The sequence below is a fragment of the Procambarus clarkii genome, chromosome 13 (assembly GCF_040958095.1).
Source record: "Procambarus clarkii isolate CNS0578487 chromosome 13, FALCON_Pclarkii_2.0, whole genome shotgun sequence".
Taxonomy (NCBI): Eukaryota; Metazoa; Arthropoda; class Malacostraca; order Decapoda; family Cambaridae; genus Procambarus; species Procambarus clarkii.
Genome location: NC_091162.1, coordinates 44,789,942 through 44,811,555, shown reverse-complemented (window position 1 = coordinate 44,811,555; position 21,614 = coordinate 44,789,942). Strand labels below are relative to the sequence as shown.

General features: G+C 42.0%; 1 protein-coding gene across 1 annotated transcript in view; it reads right to left on the bottom strand.

Annotated features, from left to right (window-relative positions):
- Window positions 1-21,614, bottom strand: part of LOC123757333 (beta-alanyl-bioamine nonribosomal peptide synthetase ebony-like) — a 128,937-nt gene that overhangs the window by 99,406 nt on the left and 7,917 nt on the right. The window contains exons 2-3 of the mRNA XM_069324126.1: window positions 4,306-4,479; window positions 270-387 (exon numbers count right to left, since the gene is read on the bottom strand). Of these exons, the coding sequence (XP_069180227.1) occupies window positions 270-387; window positions 4,306-4,475 (288 nt within the window). The 5' untranslated portion in view covers window positions 4,476-4,479. The remainder of the gene's footprint in view (window positions 1-269; window positions 388-4,305; window positions 4,480-21,614) is intronic.

Here is a 21,614-nt window from a genome sequence, read left to right as displayed (position 1 = left end):
CACAAACACAGTCTTTTTCATCAATAAACTACACCAGATAGGGGCATGGGGATTGACCCAAACCTGCTTATGACCGCCCGGGAAGAAAGGCCTGCCACCCTACAACGTTTAACGAGGTTAGCCGCAAGTGTTTGGCCTCAAGCTTCTTGACAGACATCATTATATTCAGATATAATATTATATATAATGATATTTCATTATATGACAGACATTCTCTTTTATATACATAGATAACCGAACACAGGTTTCATAGAGTACAGACGTATTACCTTGTGTATGGCTAGCAGGGAGGTGACGAGGTGAGAGGACGGTGCCATACACACAGCCACTACTCTGTCCCCGTCAGGGTTGGAACACCTTGAACTTAGGAGGCGCTTCAGTATACATCTGAAAACCAAAAAGGTAAATACGGTATATCTTGTATAACAGAACAATATCAGTAAATTATATCCTTAGGATTACAATTTCTGAGGTCGAGCAAAACACAGAATGGGAAAAATAATACAATAAAAGTATGAAAGTAAATTAGAAATTAAATACAATTCAATGTGTCAGGGGACAGGAAACCTGAGTGTATTAATATGATGGTATTAATATTAAAATAATATAATAATATATTAATACGTATGTGTATTAATATGATGTATTAATATTAATATAATATAATAATATATTAATATGTGTATTAATATTAATACGTTAGGATTATATCTAGGTCCCCCCCTCTCCCAAGGTCGAATTTCTGAGCCTGCCGAGATGCAACCCTATAACAAGCTGACTATTCTCTAATGAAAAATCTGGAATGATTTTTGTTACCCGGTGTTGTACTTTCTCTAAAGCAGCTATGTCCTTCTGAAGATGAGGCTTCCATGCTTTAATACAATAATCCAAGTGGGGCGCGCACCAGAAATGTATACACTTAACCAGAATTTACCCATTTAAAATTTTAGTTAAATCACTACCTTCTTTTCCTTAAAGTTAAAGAAAGGTTTGATTATTCCTAGGGTTTGCAAAGACGTTATAAGTCTCCAGTAACAAACAACACTTATCTGAAGTTAAATAACAACAAAAGAATGAATATGTACACCGTGAAGTGTAGCCTTCTCAGTTCTCTGGAGACTGCGCCTTGACTTTTTATACTGCACCTCCTACCTGTTGTGCAACTGGTAGTTATATAATGTTCAGTTAATTATATAATTAATTATATTCATTATGGTGGTGGATTTTCACTCCATGGTCCTTTTATTCACCAATCTGCTTCAAGGTGATCTGCTTCAGTGATCTCACTAATATCAACAATTACAGACTTATATCAATTCTGCCAACCTTGTCAAAAATATTTGAAAAGCTAATCTGCAAGCCCCTTTACTCATGTCTAGCTAAACTCAATATACTTAGCTCTTGCCAATATGGTTTCAGACCCAATAAAAGCACTAACGATGCACCTATTAGTATGATTAACTTGATACATACAGCCCTTGATAAAAATGAGTTCCCTGTTGGGTTATTTGTGGACCTGCGTAAGGCTTTTGGCACTGTCAACCACCAAAACCATCTTCTTAAATTACATCATTATGGAGTCATAGGTCACTCCCTGCAATACCTTCAGTCTTACCTTACTGACAGGCTCCAGTATGTTTCTGTGAATAATTCCATTTCTCCTACCCTACCCATCGTCATTGGTGTTCCACAGGACAGCATACTTGGCCCTCTCCTCTTTCTCATCTACATTAATGACCTTCAAATGCCTCTCAACACATTAAACCATTCTCATTTGCTGATGACAAAACTTTATTGTCTCCAGTCCTCACCCTCTTGTTCTAAGTGTCACTGTGAATACTGAACTAAATAAAGTCCATCTTTGGCTAACTGCTAACAAACTCACCCTTAACATTGACAAAACTTTCTATATTTTGTCTGGTAATAAATCCTCAAATGAAATTAATCTAAGAATAAACAATATACAAATCAGTAGTAAAGTTGATGGTAAATTCCTTGGTGTCCTCATCGATAACAAGCTGAATTTCCAGGAACACTTTCTAATTATAGCAAAAAAAGTTTCTAAAACTGTTGGCATTCTTTCTAAGATCAGATATTATGTTCCTCGCCCTGCTCTGGTGGCGCTCTATTACTCTCTCATCTATCCTTATCTCAACTATGGTATTTGTGCTTGGGGTTCTACTACCCAAAAACATTTACGTCCTCTAATTCCCCAACACAAAGCTTCTATTAAAACAATATCTCACTCACTCCACGTTGAGGAGCCGGTCGGCCGAGCGGACAGCACACTGGACTTGTGATCCTGTGGTCCCGGGTACGATCCCGGACGCCGGAGAGAAACAATGGGCAGAGTTTGTTTCCCCCTATGCCCCTGTTACCTAGCAGTAAAATAGGTACCCGGGTGTTAGTCAGCTGTCACGGGCTGCTTCCTGGGGGTGGAGGCCTGGTCGAGGACCGGGTCGCGGGGACACTAAAGCTCCGAAATTATCTCAAAATAACCTAAAGATAACCTCTGGCCCCAGATAGCAGTCGGTACCCTTACTCAAATCTCTGAATGTGTTAGATATTAAGTCACTGCACATCCTCTCATGTGTACTCTAAATATTTAAAACTGAATTGTAATGTCAATCCCGACCTTAAAAGCTTCCTAGGTTGTAACAGAACCCATGGGCACCACACCAGAAACAAATACCTAATTTGATATTCCAAGAGTACGACTTAATCAAACTAGAAATGCTCTACAAATCAAGGGACCCAGAATGTGGAATGACCTTCCCAATCATATCAAAGGATGTACCTCTCTCATCCAGTTTAAGATGAAAACTAAGTACTACCAAATTATCTCCATGTAACCTACTTTACCCCTAAATGTCAACCCATGTCTTACTATTTATAAACAATTCTGTTTGTTGACCACCTTGTATATTGGCTATTTTCTACCATGTTCCCCCCTTTTTTTTATTTTTTATTTTTTTTTTCAACCCAATTTATACTTTATGCTCAATTACTATTAAGTTTTAGTCTAAGTGTTTTTTCCTCACCTCACCTTGCCCGAAACGCTATGCTTACTAGTGGCGTTAGGTATTGTATGTACAAGCTCTATCTATAAATCCAACATTATGTTTGTAACTAATCTTCTACGTATGTACTTTTACCTGAATAAATATTTGATTTGATATGAAGGTAACATTATTAATTTGGTAGTTGTGGAATGGGTTGTTTATGCCCCACATGCAAGTCTTGCATTTGTCGATATTAAAAAGCATTTGCCAGGCTTCTGACCATTTGTGGAATTCATGTAGATCTGTTTGTAAGGCTTCAATATAATTTTAATTTCCCACTTTACCATAAATCTTCTGCAAATACATCTTGCAGTGTCATCTGCAAATTTGACGATGTGGCTTGTAATATTCTCATCTAGGTCTTTGATGTATATGACAAAAAAAGTTGTCATCAAAATGGACCCTTGTGGCACGAAGCGACGGTCTCGCTTCATGCAGGTCGGTGTTCACTCCCCGACCGTCCAAGTGATTGGGCACCATTCCTTTTCCCCCGTCCCATCCCAAATCCTTATCCCGATCCCTTCCCAGTGCTATATAGACGTAATGGCTTGTCGATTTCCCTTGATAATTCCCTCCCATTTAGCACGACTCTGTTTTCTGTTTTAACCATTCTAGTATTTTACCATTTATACAATGTGCTTGTAGTTTCCTTGCTTCCATGGGGAATCTTATCAAAGATACCTTATCAAATGAACAATAATAAACAATGCTATCAATTTCTATTGTAGTTATTATCTTGAACTCAAATTTTGCTACAAGGTACCTATTAATACTCCTACTTTTATCTGTTAAGAGTAAGGACCTGCTCGAAACGCTATGCGTGTTATTGGCTTTGCATGAATGTAATATCAAACACCACTTATTAAGTACTCTCAAAACCAGATGGTTGTATTGGCTATAATGGGCTCACAACCCAATAATTCTTGTAAATTAATAAATAAATAAACATGTAAAAGTATTAATAGATACGAACCTTATATATCTCAATGACTAATGCCTCATTATTGATTGGGCAGTAGTCGTTGAGATGTAAGTCTCGTCCTCACCACAAACTCAGACCTTGACAAAGCACTCAGGAGAATGCAAAACACTTGGTGTAAATCTTTACGTAAAATTCACAAATACGATACACAAGTGTGGGTTTTTATCCTATGTTATTATGTCTGTGAGAAGACATTACTATTGACGTCAGAAGACATTATTACTTACTCCTTAAAATATTTCATCAGTTTATCGTACGCACCTGGCTAGCTTGTTGGCCCTCTCGTTAAGATGGTGGTAGGTGATCCAGGAGTGATGATAAGCGTCCTTGAGGGCCAGGGAGGTGGGCCGGCCCATAGCCACACATTCAAAGACCTGTGGCACCACCGCCGCAGCCTCGGATAGCTGGCGCTTTGGTCCTTTGAGGCTCATCGCTCTGTGGAATTAAAGACGTTATAAGTCTCCAGTAACAAACAACACTTATCTGAAGTTAAATAACAACAAAAGAATGAATATGTACACCGTGAAGTGTAGCCTTCTCAGTTCTCTGGAGACTGCGCCTTGGCCTTTTATTTAACAAGCTTAGGTACGCACAGCCATATGCTGCTAACCTATTCTACATGAAGGATTACAGAGTATAAAAGATAGTTATGAATTCATCTAGTATTTCCGTCTCGCAGGGTTTGTCATAGACTCTGGAGAACACGGTAGTTGCAAGGCTAGCCTGCATTAACAAGCTCTGGGTAGTGTACAAGAATATGTTCTATTTCTGTTCGGGGAGAAAAAACGCAAGCCAGTATGGGGGGAAGATATTTGTTTAATGGTAGATTATTAAAATGTAAGATTCTCAGTAACACAAAATATGCTTAATGACTATAAATAAAAGTATATGACAAATGCAATAACATAGTTGAGTAGATACAGTAGTAGAGAGTAGATATCCCAAGCTTTCCCAAGAAAGCCGGGCCCATATATTCGTGAATGTGTGTAGTAGTTTCCCGCAAATAAGAGTATCACATATCATTGTAGTGTATACAGATAGAGTATTGAAGTGTGTGTGTTCTAGCTCTTCTTCACATGGATTACAATTTACGTATGTTCAATTTATTTATGTACAATTTATTAATTTACACACACACACACACACACACACACACACACACACACACACACACACACACACACACACACACACACACACACACACACACATACATTAGGTTTGTGAACAAACATCACCATGGGTTCTGGACAGGGAAATCGTGCCTAACAAACCTTCTGGAATTCTATGATAAAATAACGAGGATAAGACAGGACAGAGATGGTTGGGCAGACTGCATATTTCTGGACTGCCAAAAAGCCTTTGATACAGTACCGCACATGAGACTGCTGTTCAAACTCGAGAGGCAGGCGGGGGTGGGGGGAAAGGTCCTAGCATGGATACGGAACTACCTAAAAGGAAGGAGCCAAGGAGTTATGGTAAAGGGCGAGAAGTCGGATTGGCGAACAGTAACAAGTGGAGTACCACAAGGATCGGTGCTGGGACCAATTCTATTTCTTGTATATGTTAACGACATGTTTACAGGCGTAGAGTCCTACATGTCGATGTTTGCGGATGACGCAAAGTTGATGAGAAGAGTTGTGACAGATGAGGATTGCAGGATCCACCAAGAGGACCTGAACAGGTTGCAGAGATGGTCAGAGAAATGGCTACTGGAATTCAACACGAGCAAATGTAAAGTTATGGAAATGGGACTAGGAAATAGGAGACCAAAGGGACAGTACACAATGAAGGGGAACAGCCTACCTGTAACGACGCGTGAAAGAGACCTGGGGGTGGACGTAACACCTAATCTATCTCCTGAGGCACATATTAATAGGATAACGACAGCAGCGTACTCTACACTGGCAAAAGTTAGAACATCATTCAGAAACCTAAGTAAGGAGGCATTTAGGGCGCTTTACACTGCCTACATAAGGCCAGTCTTAGAGTATGCCGCCTCATCATGGAGTCCCCATCTGAAGAAGCATATAATGAAACTGGAAAAGGTTCAGAGGTTTGCAACGAGACTCGTCCCAGAGCTACGAGGGATGGGGTATGAAGAGCGCCTGAGGGAACTGTGCCTTACGACACTAGAAAGAAGAAGGGAGAGGGGGGACATGATAGGAACGTATAAGATACTCAGAGGAATTGACAGAGTGGACATAGACGAAATGTTCACACGGAATAGTAACAGAACGAGAGGACATGGATGGAAGCTTGAAACTCAGATGAGTCACAGAGATGTTAGGAAGTTTTCTTTTAGCGTGAGAGTAGTGGGGAAATGGAATGCACTTCAGGAACAGGTTGTGGAAGCAAATACTATTCATAATTTTAAAACCAGGTATGATAGGGAAATAGGACAGGAGTCATTGCTGTAAACAACCGATGCTCGAAAGGCGGGATCCAAGAGTCAATGCTCGATCCTGCAGACACAACTAGGTGAGTACAACTAGGTGAGTACACACAAAATCCTCTGGGATTTTGAGGAGATGGATATTCAGGGCTGTGAAGGTTTCAGTGACTACATAGCAGGTACCGTAACAAATGGAGGGGAAAAAATTATAGTCGTAGTCATATATAATCCACCACCAAATGACAGAAGACCTAGACAGGAATATGATAGAAACAACATGGCCACCATTAACATAATAGAAAGAGCAGCTTCTGTTGCTAGCAGGAATGGATCTGGACTACTAATTATGGGAGACATCAACCATGGGAAGATAGATTGGAAGAACAGAGACCCGCATGGAGGACCAGAAACATGGAGGGCTAAGCTGCTGGACGTGGCAACCAGAAACTTTCTAAGCCAGCACATCACAGAACCAACAAGAATGAGAGGAGAAGATGAACCAGCAATGCTTGATTTGATATTTACCCTAAATGAGTGGGATATAAGAGAAGTTAAGATGGAAGCGCCCTTGGGAATGAGTGACCACAGTGTATTGAACTTTGAGTACCTGGTAGAGCTAGGACTTATCTCCCCCAAAAAAGAACTAGGAATCAAAAGGCTGGCATACCGAAAGGGAAATTATGAACAGATGAGAAGTTTACTAAGTGAAATACCTTGGGACACAGACCTTAGAGATAAGTCCGTACAGGGTATGATGGACTATGTTACCCAAAATTGTCAGGAGGCAGTAAACAGGTTCATCCCGGCCCAAAGGGAAAAATCCGAGAAGCAACAGAAGAATCCATGGTATAATAGGGCATGTATGGAAGCGAAGAAACTGAACAAAAGGGCATGGAGGAACTTCCGGAATAACAGAACACCAGGAAGCAGAGAGAGATACCAGAGAACCAGGAATGAGTACGTCAGGGTGAGAAGAGAAGCAGAGAAAAGTTTTGAAAATGATATAGCAAACAAAGCCAAGACCGAACCAAAGCTACTCCACAGTCACATCAGAAGGAAAACAACAGTGAAAGAACAGGTATTGAAACTTCGAACAGGCGAGGACAGGTATACAGAGAATGACAGAGAGGTGTGTGAAGAACTCAACAAGAGGTTCCAGGAGGTCTTCACAATAGAACAAGGTGAGGTCACTGTGCTAGGAGAAAGGGAGGTAAACCAGGCGCCCTTGGAAGAGTTCGAAATTACGAGAGAGGAGGTCAAGAGACACCTGCTGGATCTGGATGTTAGAAAGGCTGTTGGTCCAGATGGGATCTCACCATGGATACTGAAAGAGTGTGCAGAGGCACTTTGCTTGCCACTCTCCATAGCGTATAGTAAGTCACTGGAGACGGGAGACCTACCAGAAATATGGAAGACGGCGAATGTGGTCCCAATATACAAAAAGGGCGACAGGCAAGAGGCACTGAACTACAGGCCAGTGTCCTTGACTTGTATACCATGCAAGGTGATGGAGAAGATCGTGAGAAAAAATCTGGTAACACATCTGGAGAGAAGGGACTTCGTGACAAATCGCCAACATGGGTTCAGGGAGGGTAAATCTTGCCTTACAGGCTTGATAGAATTCTACGATCAGGTGACAAAGATTAAGCAAGAAAGAGAGGGCTGGGCGTACTGCATTTTCTTGGATTGTCGGAAAGCCTTTGACACAGTACCGCATAAGAGGCTGGTACATAAGCTGGAGAGACAGGCAGGTGTAGCTGGTAAGGTGCTCCAGTGGATAAGGGAGTATCTAAGCAATAGGAAGCAGAGAGTTATGGTGAGGGGTGAGACCTCCGATTGGCGTGAAGTCACCAGTGGAGTCCCACAGGGCTCTGTACTCGGTTCTATCTTGTTTCTGATATATGTAAATGATCTCCCAGAGGGTATCGATTCATTTCTCTCAATGTTTGCGGACGATGCTAAAATTATGAGAAGGATTAAAACAGAAGAGGACTGTTTGAGGCTTCAAGAAGACCTAGACAAGCTGAAGGAATGGTCGAACAAATGGTTGTTAGAGTTTAACCCAACCAAATGAAATGTAATGAAGATAGGTGTAGGGAGCAGGAGGCCAGATACAAGGTATCATCTGGGAGAGGAAATTCTTCAGGAGTCAGAGAAGGAAAAAGACTTGCGGGTTGATATCACGCCAGACCTGTCTCCTGCAGCACATATCAAGCGGATAACATCAGCGGCATATGCCAGGCTGGCCAACATACGAACAGCATTCAGAAACTTGTGTAAAGAATCATTCAGAACTTTGTATACCACATATGTCAGGCCAATCCTGGAGTATGCAACCCCAGCATGGAGTCCATATCTAGTCAAGGATAAGACTAAACTGGAAAAGGTTCAAAGGTTTGCCACCAGACTAGTACCCGAGCTGAGAGGTATGAGCTACGAGGAAAGACTACGGGAATTAAACCTCACTTCGCTGGAAGACAGAAGAGTTAGGGGGGACATGATCACCACATTCAAGATTCTCAAGGGAATTGATAGGGTAGATAAAGACAGTCTATTTAACACAAGGGGAACACACACAAGGGGACACAGGTGGAAACTGAGTGCCCAAATGAGCCACAGAGATATTAGAAAGAACTTTTTTAGTGTCAGAGTGGTTGACAAATGAAATGCATTAGGAAGTGATGTGGTGGAGGCTCACTCCATACACAGTTTCAAGTGTAGATATGATAGAGCCCGATGGGCTCAGGAATCTGTACACCTGTTGATTGACGGTTGAGAGGCGGGACCAAAGAGCCAGAGCTCAACCCCCGCAAACACAACTAGGTGAGTACACACACACAGAAGAGTAAGGGGAGACATGATCACAACCTACAAAATCCTCAGGGGGATCGACCGGGTAAACAAGGATAAACTATTCAACATTGACCGGACGCGAGCAAGGGGACACAGGTGGAAACTGAGTACCCACATGAGCCACAGGGACGTTAGTTAATGGATGGAACGCATTAGGCAGTGATGTGGTGGAGGCTGACTCCATACACAGTTTTAAATGTAGATATGATAGAGCCCAGTAGGCTCAGGAATCTGTACACCAGTTGAGAGTTGGGACCAAAGAGCCAAAGCTCAACCCCTGCAAGCACAAATAGGTGAGTACAAATAGGTGAGTACACACACACACACACACACACACACACACACACACACACACACACACACACACACACACACACACACACACACACACACACACACACACACACACTCACATACACACACGCGCACACACACACACACATCACTACATCTGTAGATGGACTACATCACGCAAAAGTGCAAGGACGCAGCAGACAAGTTTGTCCCAGCCCAAAAGGAAAACAGTGAAATGAAGATGAGAAACCCATGGTTTAATCAGAGATGTAGGCTAGCTAAGCAGCAAAGTAAAAGGGCATGGAGAAACTATAGGAATAACAGGACACTGGAGAGCAGAGAAAGATACCAGAATGCCAGGAATGAATATGTCAGGATGAGAAGAGAGGCACAAAGACAATACGAAAACGACATCGCAAGCAAGGCAAAGACTCAGCCTAAATTGCTGCATAACTACATCAGGAGAAAAACAACAGTAAAGGAACAGGTTATGAAATTAAAGATAGGGGGCAGAAGGATTCACTACAAACGACAAGGAAGTGCGTGAGGAACTGAATAAGAAATTCCAAGAGGTCTTCACCTTAGAGCAAGGAGAAATCCCAGGGATAAAAGAGGGAATAGCTAACCAGGAACCACTGGAAGAGTTTGAGATTACCAGCGGGGAAGTAAGGAAGTGTTTACTAGAGTTGGATGTGACAAAGGCTATAGGCCCAGATGGAATCTCCCCTTGGATACTAAAGGAAGGAGCAGAAGAACTGTGCCTACCACTCTCCATAGTGTATAACAAATCTCTGGTAACAGGGGAACTGCCAGAAATTTGGAAAGCAGCTAATGTAGTCCCAATATACAAGAAAGGGGATAGACAGGAGGCACGGAATTACTGGCCAGTGTCCCTAACCTGCATACCATGCAAGCTGATGGAGAAGATTGTGCGAAGAAAGCTAGTGGAGCACGTGGAGCGAAAGAACTTTGGAACACAGCACCAACATGGATTCAGGGATGGCAGGTCCTGCCTCACAGGGTTACTTGAATTCTACGACCAGGCAACAAAAATAAGGCAAGAAAGAGAAGGGTGGGCAGACTGCATATTTTTGGATTGTCAGAAAGCCTTTGATACAGTGCCACACAAGAGGCTAGTGAAAAAGCTGGAGATGCAGACCGGAGTGAAAGGGAAGGAACTCCGTTGGATACAGGAGTACCTAAGCAACAGGAGACAACGAGTCAGTGTGAGGGGTGAGGTTTCAGATTGGCGAGACGTTACGAGTGGATTCCCGCAGGGGTCAGTCCTTGGACATATATGTAAATGATCTCCCAGAGGGTATAGAATCGTTTCTCTCAATGTTTGCCGATGATGCAAAATTTATGAGGAGGATTGAAACTGAGGACGATAATAGGAGGCTACAAGATGACCTAGACAGACTGAGTGAATGGTCCAACAAATGGCTGTTGAAGTTCAACCCGAGTAAATGCAAAGTAATGAAACTAGGCAGTGGAAACAGGAGGCTAGACACAGGATACAGAACAGGAGATGAAGTACTTAATGAAAAGGACAGAGAGAAAGATCTAGGAGTTGATATCACACCAAACCTGTCTCCTGAAGCCCACATAAAAAGAATAACGTCTGCGGCATATGCGAGGCTGGCTAACATCAGAACAGCGTTCAGGAACCTATGTAAGGAATCATTCAGAATCTTGTACACCACATATGTAAGACCAATCCTGGATTATGCGGCCCCAGAATGGAGCCCAAATCTTGTCAAGCACAAGACGAAGCTGGAAAAAGTCCAAAGGTATGCGACTAGACTAGTCCCAGAACTAAGAGGCATGAGTTACGAGGAAAGGCCGCGGGAAATGCACCTTACGACACTGGAAGACAGAAGAGTAAGGGGAGACATGATCACAACCTACAAAATTCTCAGAGGAATCAACCGGGTAAACAAGAATAAACTATTCAACAATGGTGGGACGCGAACAAGGGGACACAGGTGGAAACTGAGTACCCACATGAGCCACAGAGACGTTAGAAGGAACTTTTTCAGTGTCAGAGTAGTTAACGGATGGAATGCATTAGGCAGTGATGTGGTGGAGGCTGACTCCATACACAGTTTCAAATGTAGATATGATAGAGCCCAGTAGGCTCAGGAATCTGTACACCAGTTGATGGACAGTTGAGAGGCGGGACCAAAGAGCCAAAGCTCAACCCCTGCAAGCACAAATAGGTGAGTACAAATAGGTGAGAACACACACACACACACACACACACACACACACACACACACACACACACACACACACACACACACACACACACACACACACACACACACACACATACACACTCACACACACACAAACACACACACTCACACACACACACACACACACACACACACACACACACACACACACACACACACACACACACACACACACACACACACACACACACATTCACACACACACATACACTCACACACTGAAGGGGTTACAGATGGAAAGGGCTGAAAAAAACATTGAGAAGGTTTTCAGATTGGGCTGGTACAACAAGGACAGAAACCGACTTGTAAAGGTGGTGTTTACAAACAAAGCCACGAAGGAGGATATTCTTGAAAGGAAGAGTCGTCTGCAGTATGTGGAGGGATACAAAAAAGTATTCCTGCAGAGGGACAGGACGAAGGAGGAGAGAGCCAGGGCAGCAGAGGCAAGAAGGAAGCGCAGGGAGAGAGGAGTAAATCAGGAAATCGCAGCCCCCAGCACAACAGTCCCAGAGACATGAGGGGAACCCAAAACCAGCATCCCAGCAACATCAGAGGGGCGGGCAACACCACCACCCCCTCTGCATAGAAACCCTCCCTTCCCCTCACACTACCTGCAATACATTCTGACCCTGTCACCCCTTCCTCATTCCCATCATGTCCCCCCTCCCGCCATTCCCCCCTCCCCCTTCATCCCATACCCTCCCTATCCCTCCTCCCCCTCCCCCCTCACCCCGTACCCTCCATGTCCCCCCTATCTCCTTAACCCACACCCTACTTTTCCCCCCTTCCCTTGAACTCCCACCCCCCACCCCAAAATCCTCTGAGACCCTGAAAACCACCTCACAGATCTTCTCACCCACGGAACAGCTTTCCACACCAGCAGAATGTTCGCCAAGAAGGGGACAAGAAAATGAACAGAAGAAAGTGTGCTTCAAGGCAATGTACACTAACATAGATGGGATTACAAATAAAACAAGTGAACTCGGAGAATGGGCACTAGAAGAAAACCCAGACATAATAGCACTTACAGAAACAAAACTAATGGAAACCATAACAAACACAGTGTTTCCACAGGGCTACTATGAAGTAAGGAAAGATAGAGAAGGGAGAGGAGGAGGTGGTGTAGCTTTGCTAATAAGAGAAGGTTGGAGTTTCGAAGAGATGGTAATTCAGAACTGTGAAGGTTTCAATGACTACATATCAGGCACCATAGCAACTGGAGGACAGAAAATTATAGTAGTAGTCATATATAACCTCCCCTTCCCCCCCGAACGACAGATGACCCAGGCAGGAATATGATAGAAACAACTTGGCCACCATCAATATAATAGAGAGAGCAGCTTCTGTGGCTAACAGGAATGGATCCAGACTACTAATCATGGGAGACTTCAACCATGGGAATATAGACTGAAGGAACAGAGAGCCACATGGAGAACCAGACACATGGAGAGCTAAGCTGCTGGATGTGGCAACAAGAAACTTTCTAAGTCAACACGTCAAGGGACCGACAAGAATGAGAGGAGGGGATGAACCAGCCTTGCTAGATCTAATATTTACCCTAAATGAGTCGGATAAAAGAGAAGTTAATTTGGGAGCCCCCTTGGGAATGAGTGATCATAGTGTATTGAGCTTTGAGTACCTGGTTGAGATAGGAATTATCACCTCCAAAAATAACTGGGAAACAAAGGGCTGGCGTACCGAAATGGAAACTATGAGAAGATGAATAAATTCCTAAGGGATATACATTGGTACACAGAACTCAGAACCAAGTCCGTACAAGACATGATGGACTATGTCACCCAAAAGTGTCAGGAGGCTGTAAGCAGGTTTGTCCCAGCCCGACAGGAAAAATCCGAGAAGCAAAAGAAGAATCCGTGGTTTAATAGAGAATGTATGAAAGCAAAGGACCTGAACAAAAGAGCATGGAGGAACTTCCGTAATAACAGAACACCACAAAGTAGAGATACCAGAGAACCCAGTAGCGAGTATGCTAGTGTGAGAAGAGTAGCTGGGAAAAGGTATGAAAATGACATAGCTAATAAAGCCAAGACCGAACCAAAGCTACTACACAGTCACATCAGGAGGAAGACAACAGTGAAGGAACAGGTGATGAAAGTAAGTTTGGGCGAGGACAGGTACACAGAGAATGACAATGAAGTGTGTGAGGAACTCAACAAAAGGTTCCAGGAGGTATTTACAATAGAACAAGGAGAAGTCACGGCGCTAGGAGAGGTGGCAGCAAACCAGGTGACCTTGGATAGGTTCGAAATTACAAGAGATGAGGTCAAGAAGCACCTATTGGAGCTGGATGTGAGAAAAGCTATTGGGCCCGACGGAATCTCACCATGGGTATTGAAAGAGTGTGCAGGAGCACTTTGCTTGCCACTCTCCATAGTGTATAGTAGGTCACTGGAAACGGTAAACGTACCAGAAATATGGAAGGCTGCTAATGTAGTACCAATATACAAAAAGGGTGACAGACAAAAGGCACTGAACTACAGGCCAGTGTCCTTAACTTGTATACCATGCAAGGTGATGGAGAAGATCGTGAGAAAAAACCTAGTAACACATCTGGAGAGAAGAGACTTCGTGACAACCCATCAACGTGGGTTCAGGAAGGGTAAATCTTGCCTTACAGGCTTGATAGAATTCTACGATCAGGTGACAAAGATTAAGCAAGAAAGGGACTGTCGGAAAGCCTTTGGAACAGTACCCCATAAAAGGTTGATGCATAAGCTGAAGAAACAGGCAGGAGTAACTGGTAAGGCGCTCCAGTGGATAAGAAAGTACCTAAGCAATAGGAAGCAGAGAGTTACAGTGAGGGGTGAGACCCTAGAATGGCGTGAAGTCACCAGTGGAGTCCCACAGGCTCTGTACTCGGACCTATCCTGTTTCTGATATACGTAAATGATCTCCCAGAAGGTATAGACTCATTCCTCTCAATGTTTACTGACGACGCCAAAATTATGAGAAGGATTAAGACAGATGAGGACAGCTTGAGGCTTCAAGAGGACCTGGATAAGATGCAGAAATGGTCGAACAAATGGCTGTTAGAGTTTAACGCAAGCAAATGTAATGTAATGAAGATAAGGGTAGGAAGCAGGAGACCAGATACAAGGTATCATTTGGGAGATGAAATACTTCAGGAGTCAGAAAGAGAGAGAGAAAGATCTGGGGGTTGATATCACGGCAGACCTGTCCCCTGAAGCTCATATCAAGAGGATAACATCAGCAGCATATGCCAGGTTGGCTAGCATAAGAAAGGCCTTTAGAAGCTTGTGTAAGGAATCTTTCAGATCATTATATACCACATATGTCAGACCAATCCTGGAGTATGCGGCACCAGCATGGAGTTCATATCTAGTCAAACTGAAAAAGGTTCAAAGGTTTCCCACCAGACTAGTACCCGAGCTGAGAGTGTCGGAAAATCCGACACCATTTAATAATCATACAGATAATAGCTGTATTGTATAAACAAGTTACCCATAGAAAACGTAACTTGTAGTGGAATTACCGTCTAAAGAAAACGGGATATCATCACCACATACCATTATAAATTGACCAGCTATTCTGCTGGGAATTATTCTTAAATACATTAGTCTTTGGACTTTACCATCATAAAAACATCTTATATAAATTAACTTAATTATCAATATTAAAGTAGAGTAAATGTGACCCTTCTATCACTTTCTGACATGTGGACAATGTAAGCCAGGCGTCAGAGTGAGGAAGGAGGGCAGCCATTGTTTATATTGAGACCAGAGGTTCACACGGGAGCAAATTCGGCTCCTGTTAAATTTACTTGGACGTAGTGTTATGGAAACCAAAGGTGTACCATTTTTCAACACGCTGTCTACATATCAAGTTAAGTGTTCTTTCCGAAACCCATTATCTATCATTAGTGGCCATTAATGTCATTGGGTAGGGTTATCCGGTTAGAACGCGAAATCGCCTCATACTAAAGGTAATTAAGCCAGGTCTTTATTGTTCCATGTACTGTATAGTGTTTTCTCTGATATAGCTTGTCATATATAGGATTCTGGCTTCACAGCTAGCGCACTTTTGACAGGTCAAGACGAGGATGCAAGATTTTGTGCACCAGTTACTGGGTGATGGAAGCTACCTCAAAGAGGATAATTTGGTGTCTACACCCTAGTTATACCTGGTGGACTAACCTGCTGTACTATAAGATAAGGAACCTCTTCAATGTATGTAGTCTATTACTGTAGTTTGATTGGCTGCATATATATTAATTTAATAAACCCCCCTAATGTGTAGAGGATCGATTTGTGAGATTGAGATTATTGCAGAAATACAGTCCACTTAACATTATACAAATTGCTATCGAAGTATATAAATTAACGTAAATATAAATTCACATAAATTAAATAAATATAAATCTCACAGGTCGGTTCCCACATTATTTGGTCATCTTCGAACCGGATGACGGATTATTTGATCCTTTGAACCACATTTGGTCATCTTAGTACCGGATGAACCAGTTAACCAGTGGATTCATTAAATAAACTAGTGCAGTGTTATTTAAACAAAGGCCAGCCAGTCAAAGACGGAAGCGTAGCCTCGAGGGAGCTCAGGAGCCTCCCTCAGTTCAGATCTGCCTCATCAGCGGTTTCATGCACACCCACAGAGATTTGGTGGCGTGTTATTCTGTGAAATGACAGCGCTAATATAGAAGCCAGCCAAATTAGTGGCTGTGTCCTCGCAAGATTATCCACGAATTTTGTGGAGTTTATTTCGCGAGGTCACTAATAATATTTAATACTTCTAGATAATATTAGAAGTTTCATAGAGGCTAATTAAGAGGCTATTAACAATAATTGTGTATATTATTTCTCCAAAATAGAGAATTATTTAATATATATTGCACTAGTGTTCACAATATAATATTTACTAATTGCCAACCCACAACAGGGTAGGGTATTAACCATTGACTAGTTGAACTATTATTGCTCATCCTAGTCCCATTATTACCATAGTCAGTTGTACTATATTCAACAACCTAACACCATTAATGAATGGTATAGACCCTATTTTGGGTGTAATTTTTATCAACTCGAGTTGAGTTGTGTATATATAATAATTTACTTATGATCATTACACCTTTGAGTGATTAATTAGTGTCTCTACCATCCTAGGGTGATATTGAAGAGCTAACCTAAAGGTACTTCCAGTGACACTGGTTTATCACTCAAATCATTAGTGTGTATGATTGTATATATATAATGTGTATTAATTTTAAGTGCTAACCTCTAGTAGAGGTAGGATTATTGCCTAGTGAGTGCAGAATTTACCCTAGGCTACCATTAGTGTTTGTTCAGTATTATGAGCAGCCCAAGTACAAGTCCCACAAGGCTTCACCAACTAGCCAGTATGGATAATGCAGGGAGAATGAAAAGAACCCTTGCAGGTCTTAAAGGCCACTTAACAAGACAGATCAAGAAATGTGAAGATTTGTCACAACAATCTCAAGTTGATTATGCTGACCTGGAAAGCTATTATCAAGCAGCTGCAGGTAAATTTGAGCAAATCAAATGTCAAATAGCAACATATGTGGCTGAACTTGCCAACACTAATTTATCAGAAACAGAAATAGACGACATTATGGTTGATCTTGCGAATTATGAAGATCACACTCAGGCCACGTTACAGCCTTATGTCAAATTAATTGCCCAGAACAAGGCAACAGCAACAACAACAACAGTTGCATCTAATACGAGTCAAGCAGAAGCTCGACTCCCTCCAATTAATTTACCCACTTTCTCAGGAAAAGATGAGAAAGATTGGGATGAATTTTGGAACAAATTCGTTGACCTTGTAGACTCAAAACAATCTTTACCAAAGAGTAGTAAATTCTCTTATTTGCAAGGCCAATTATCAGGTGAGGCTAAAACAGTAGTATCCCATCTGAGATTAACTAATGACGGCTATGATCTGGCAGTAAAAACTCCTCAAGGATAATTATGCTGATCCAGAAGTAAGAACATCACATTTAGTTCATGAGCTGTTGCATTTACCCCCACCGGAGGCTTCAGCTGATTCACTCCAAGTCTTCAAGCTGGAGGTAGAATCATTGATCAATGCCCTCAGCCTGACAGCAGATACAAACGGGGCTGAGTGGGTCTTGAAAATAATTGTCCAGGAGAAAATACCTAGGGACATATTGAGACAAATAAGTGCTCATTACAATAAAAGCATCTTATCCATGAATGAAATATCTGAAGGTTTAAAGTTAGTAGTTCATCAATTACGAACACATGACAAATTAAAACCACCAAGTAAACCCTCAGAAACCAATAATAGTAAACCACAGAGTACCAAGGGTACTCCAAATCAATCTAGACAATATAATTCAACACCAAAGTGGAACAGTAGCAGTGTGGGCGTATATGCAGTGGGACCCTCCAAGCCTATAGTTACTGTGTCACCCAAGAACGTGACACCAAAGGGTACTGGAAGCTATGGAACATGTTTGTTCTGCAATGAGAAACATTCAATGTACCACTGCTCTAATTATCCTGATAGTGACGCCCGTGTTGAGCGACTCAAAGATTTGCAACATTGCACGAGGTGCCTCAGGAAACATAACATCAACGACTGTGATACCCAATTACACACCTGTAATAGGTGTAACAAAGGTCAGCACCATGCAGCATTGTGCAGAGACACCAAAACAACGTATTCAAGACCCAAGGTGGAAGATAGCATTCCCACCACAGTACAGTACTGCAAGGTGCAACAAACAAAGAGTGTCCAATCGGCAAAGTCTAAAGGTAATACGACTTTGCCTACTGCCCAAATTACCATCCTGAATAAGAGGGCCAAGGTCCATACCCGTGGGTTGTTTGACCAAGGATCCCAGAGAACATATATCACTAAAAAGCTGGCAGATGAATTACAATTAAGGCCTGTAGCCCAGATGTCATTCAACATCTCAGGGTTTGTAACAGATGCAGGACCTCAAGTCTACCAGGTGGTACAACCATCAGTACGTTTAGGCAGGTACGTCTGTCGAGTACAAGCCATTGTGGTGGACAAAATACCAGTAGACCTACAAGTTCAAGGTCTGAGAGCAACAGCCAAATTCCTGAGAAATAGAGGAATAAAATTGGCAGATAATATTAAGTCTGATCACCTCACTGACTTCGGTCTCCTTGTAGGGACAGACTATTGTCATCGATTCATCGGTAGCCCTACTAAATATCAGGGTATAACCATGTTAAACTCTGCAGGAGGTAAATTACTCTCAGGCCCAGTATCAAGCCTGAGGAGACCTATGCCTGCAGATAAACAATACCAGTAGAAATCTAAATTTGTCAGCTGATTATATTTCTCCAGTAGCATTATACTAAGGAGATTACAGCTGACTATAGTAACAGAGGTTGATGTTAGTATCATCATTTAAAGCTGAAGATGAGTTCATGAGGCCTCAGTGGCAAATCAGTGAACAGTAGCCTAAAACAGCTACAAGTCACTGCGACCAATGTCACTGATCCCACTGCAGTCCCAGAACTATACTTTACTTTAATGATGAGCTATTCAATCTTCTGAATCAATTAACTAAATTAAACCCCAATAAATCTGATGACTGATTTGATACATTTATTATTTAATCAAGATGTATTCCATGGGCCTCAGTGTTTATATATCAGTGACCAGTTACCTGAAGAAACTTCAAGTTATATCTAATGTCACTGATCTCACTGCAGTCCCTGAATCATACTTGACTGTAGTACTTGATCACATTCAGTCTTCTGGGTTAAATAATATGTAATAAGGCTTGAATATTAGCCTTTCAAGAGTTGACAGGGAAATGAAATTGCATTAGACTTCTAACCCCTGCAACTCTAGTACGGGACATCCGTCCTGTACGAACAGACACACAAATGTGTGATTACTAACTACTAACATCAAATTAATCTAATAATTCGAAGGAGGAGTATCGGTGTTTGTCTGTTCTAAATAGGACTTCGACCCGTGAGCAGCCCCTGGGGAATTATGTCGGAAAATCCGACACCATTTAATAATCATACAGATAATAGCTGTATTGTATAAACAAGTTACCCATAGAAAACGTAACTTGTAGTGGAATTACCGTCTAAAGAAAACGGGATATCATCACCACATACCATTATAAATTGACCAGCTATTCTGCTGGGAATTATTCTTAAATACATTAGTCTTTGGACTTTACCATCATAAAAACATCTTATATAAATTAACTTAATTATCAATATTAAAGTAGAGTAAATGTGACCCTTCTATCACTTTCTGACATGTGGACAATGTAAGCCAGGCGTCAGAGTGAGGAAGGAGGGCAGCCATTGTTTATATTGAGACCAGAGGTTCACACGGGAGCAAATTCGGCTCCTGTTAAATTTACTTGGACGTAGTGTTATGGAAAACCAAAGGTGTACCATTTTTCAACACGCTGTCTACATATCAAGTTAAGTGTTCTTTCCGAAACCCATTATCTATCATTAGTGGCCATTAATGTCATTGGGTAGGGTTATCCGGTTAGAACGCGAAATCGCCTCATACTAAAGGTAATTAAGCCAGGTCTTTATTGTTCCATGTACTGTATAGTGTTTTCTCTGATATAGCTTGTCATATATAGGATTCTGGCTTCACAGCTAGCGCACTTTTGACAGGTCAAGACGAGGATGCAAGATTTTGTGCACCAGTTACTGGGTGATGGAAGCTACCTCAAAGAGGATAATTTGGTGTCTACACCCTAGTTATACCTGGTGGACTAACCTGCTGTACTATGAGATAAGGAACCTCTTCAATGTATGTAGTCTATTACTGTAGTTTGATTGGCTGCATATATATTAATTTAATAAACCCCCCTAATGTGTAGAGGATCGATTTGTGAGATTGAGATTATTGCAGAAATACAGTCCACTTATCATTATACAAATTGCTATCGAAGTATATAAATTAACGTAAATATAAATTCATATAAATTAAATAAATATAAATCTCACAGGTCGGTTCCCACAGAGAGGTATGAGCTACGAGGAGAGACTATGGGAATTAAACCTCACTTCGTTGGAAGACAGAAGAGTTGGGGGGGACATGATCACCACATTCAAGATTCTTAATGGAATTGACAGGGTTGATAAAGACAGGCTATTTAACACAAGGGGCACATGCAATAGGGGACACAGGTGGAAACTGAGTGCCCAAATGAGCCACAGAGATATTAGAAAGAACTTTTTTAGTGTCAGAGTGGTTGATAAATGGAATGCGTTAGGAAGTAATGTGGTGGAGGCTGACTCCATACACAGTTTCAAGTGTAGATATGATAGAGCCTAATAGGCTCAGGAACCTGTACACCTGTTGATTGACGGTTGAGAGGCGGGACCAAAGAGACAACGCTTAACCCCCGCAAGCACAAATAGGTGAGTACACACACACATGCACGCAAATAGGTGAGTACACACACACACACACACACACAAATTGCCACATATGGGCAAAGTTTCTTTCACCCTGAATGCCCCTGTTACCTAGCAGTAAATAGGTACCTAGGAGTTAGTCAGCTGTCACGGGCTGCTTCCTGGTGTATGTGTGTGTGTATGTTGTGTGGAAAAAAAGTAGTTAGTAAACAGTTGATTGATAGTTGAGAGGAGAGCCGAAAGAGCTAAGCTCAACCCCTGCAAACACAACTAGGTGAATACACAGGAATCGACCAAACTGACACAGAACAATTCCTGAAACCAGTCACTTCACAAACAAGAGGACACAGA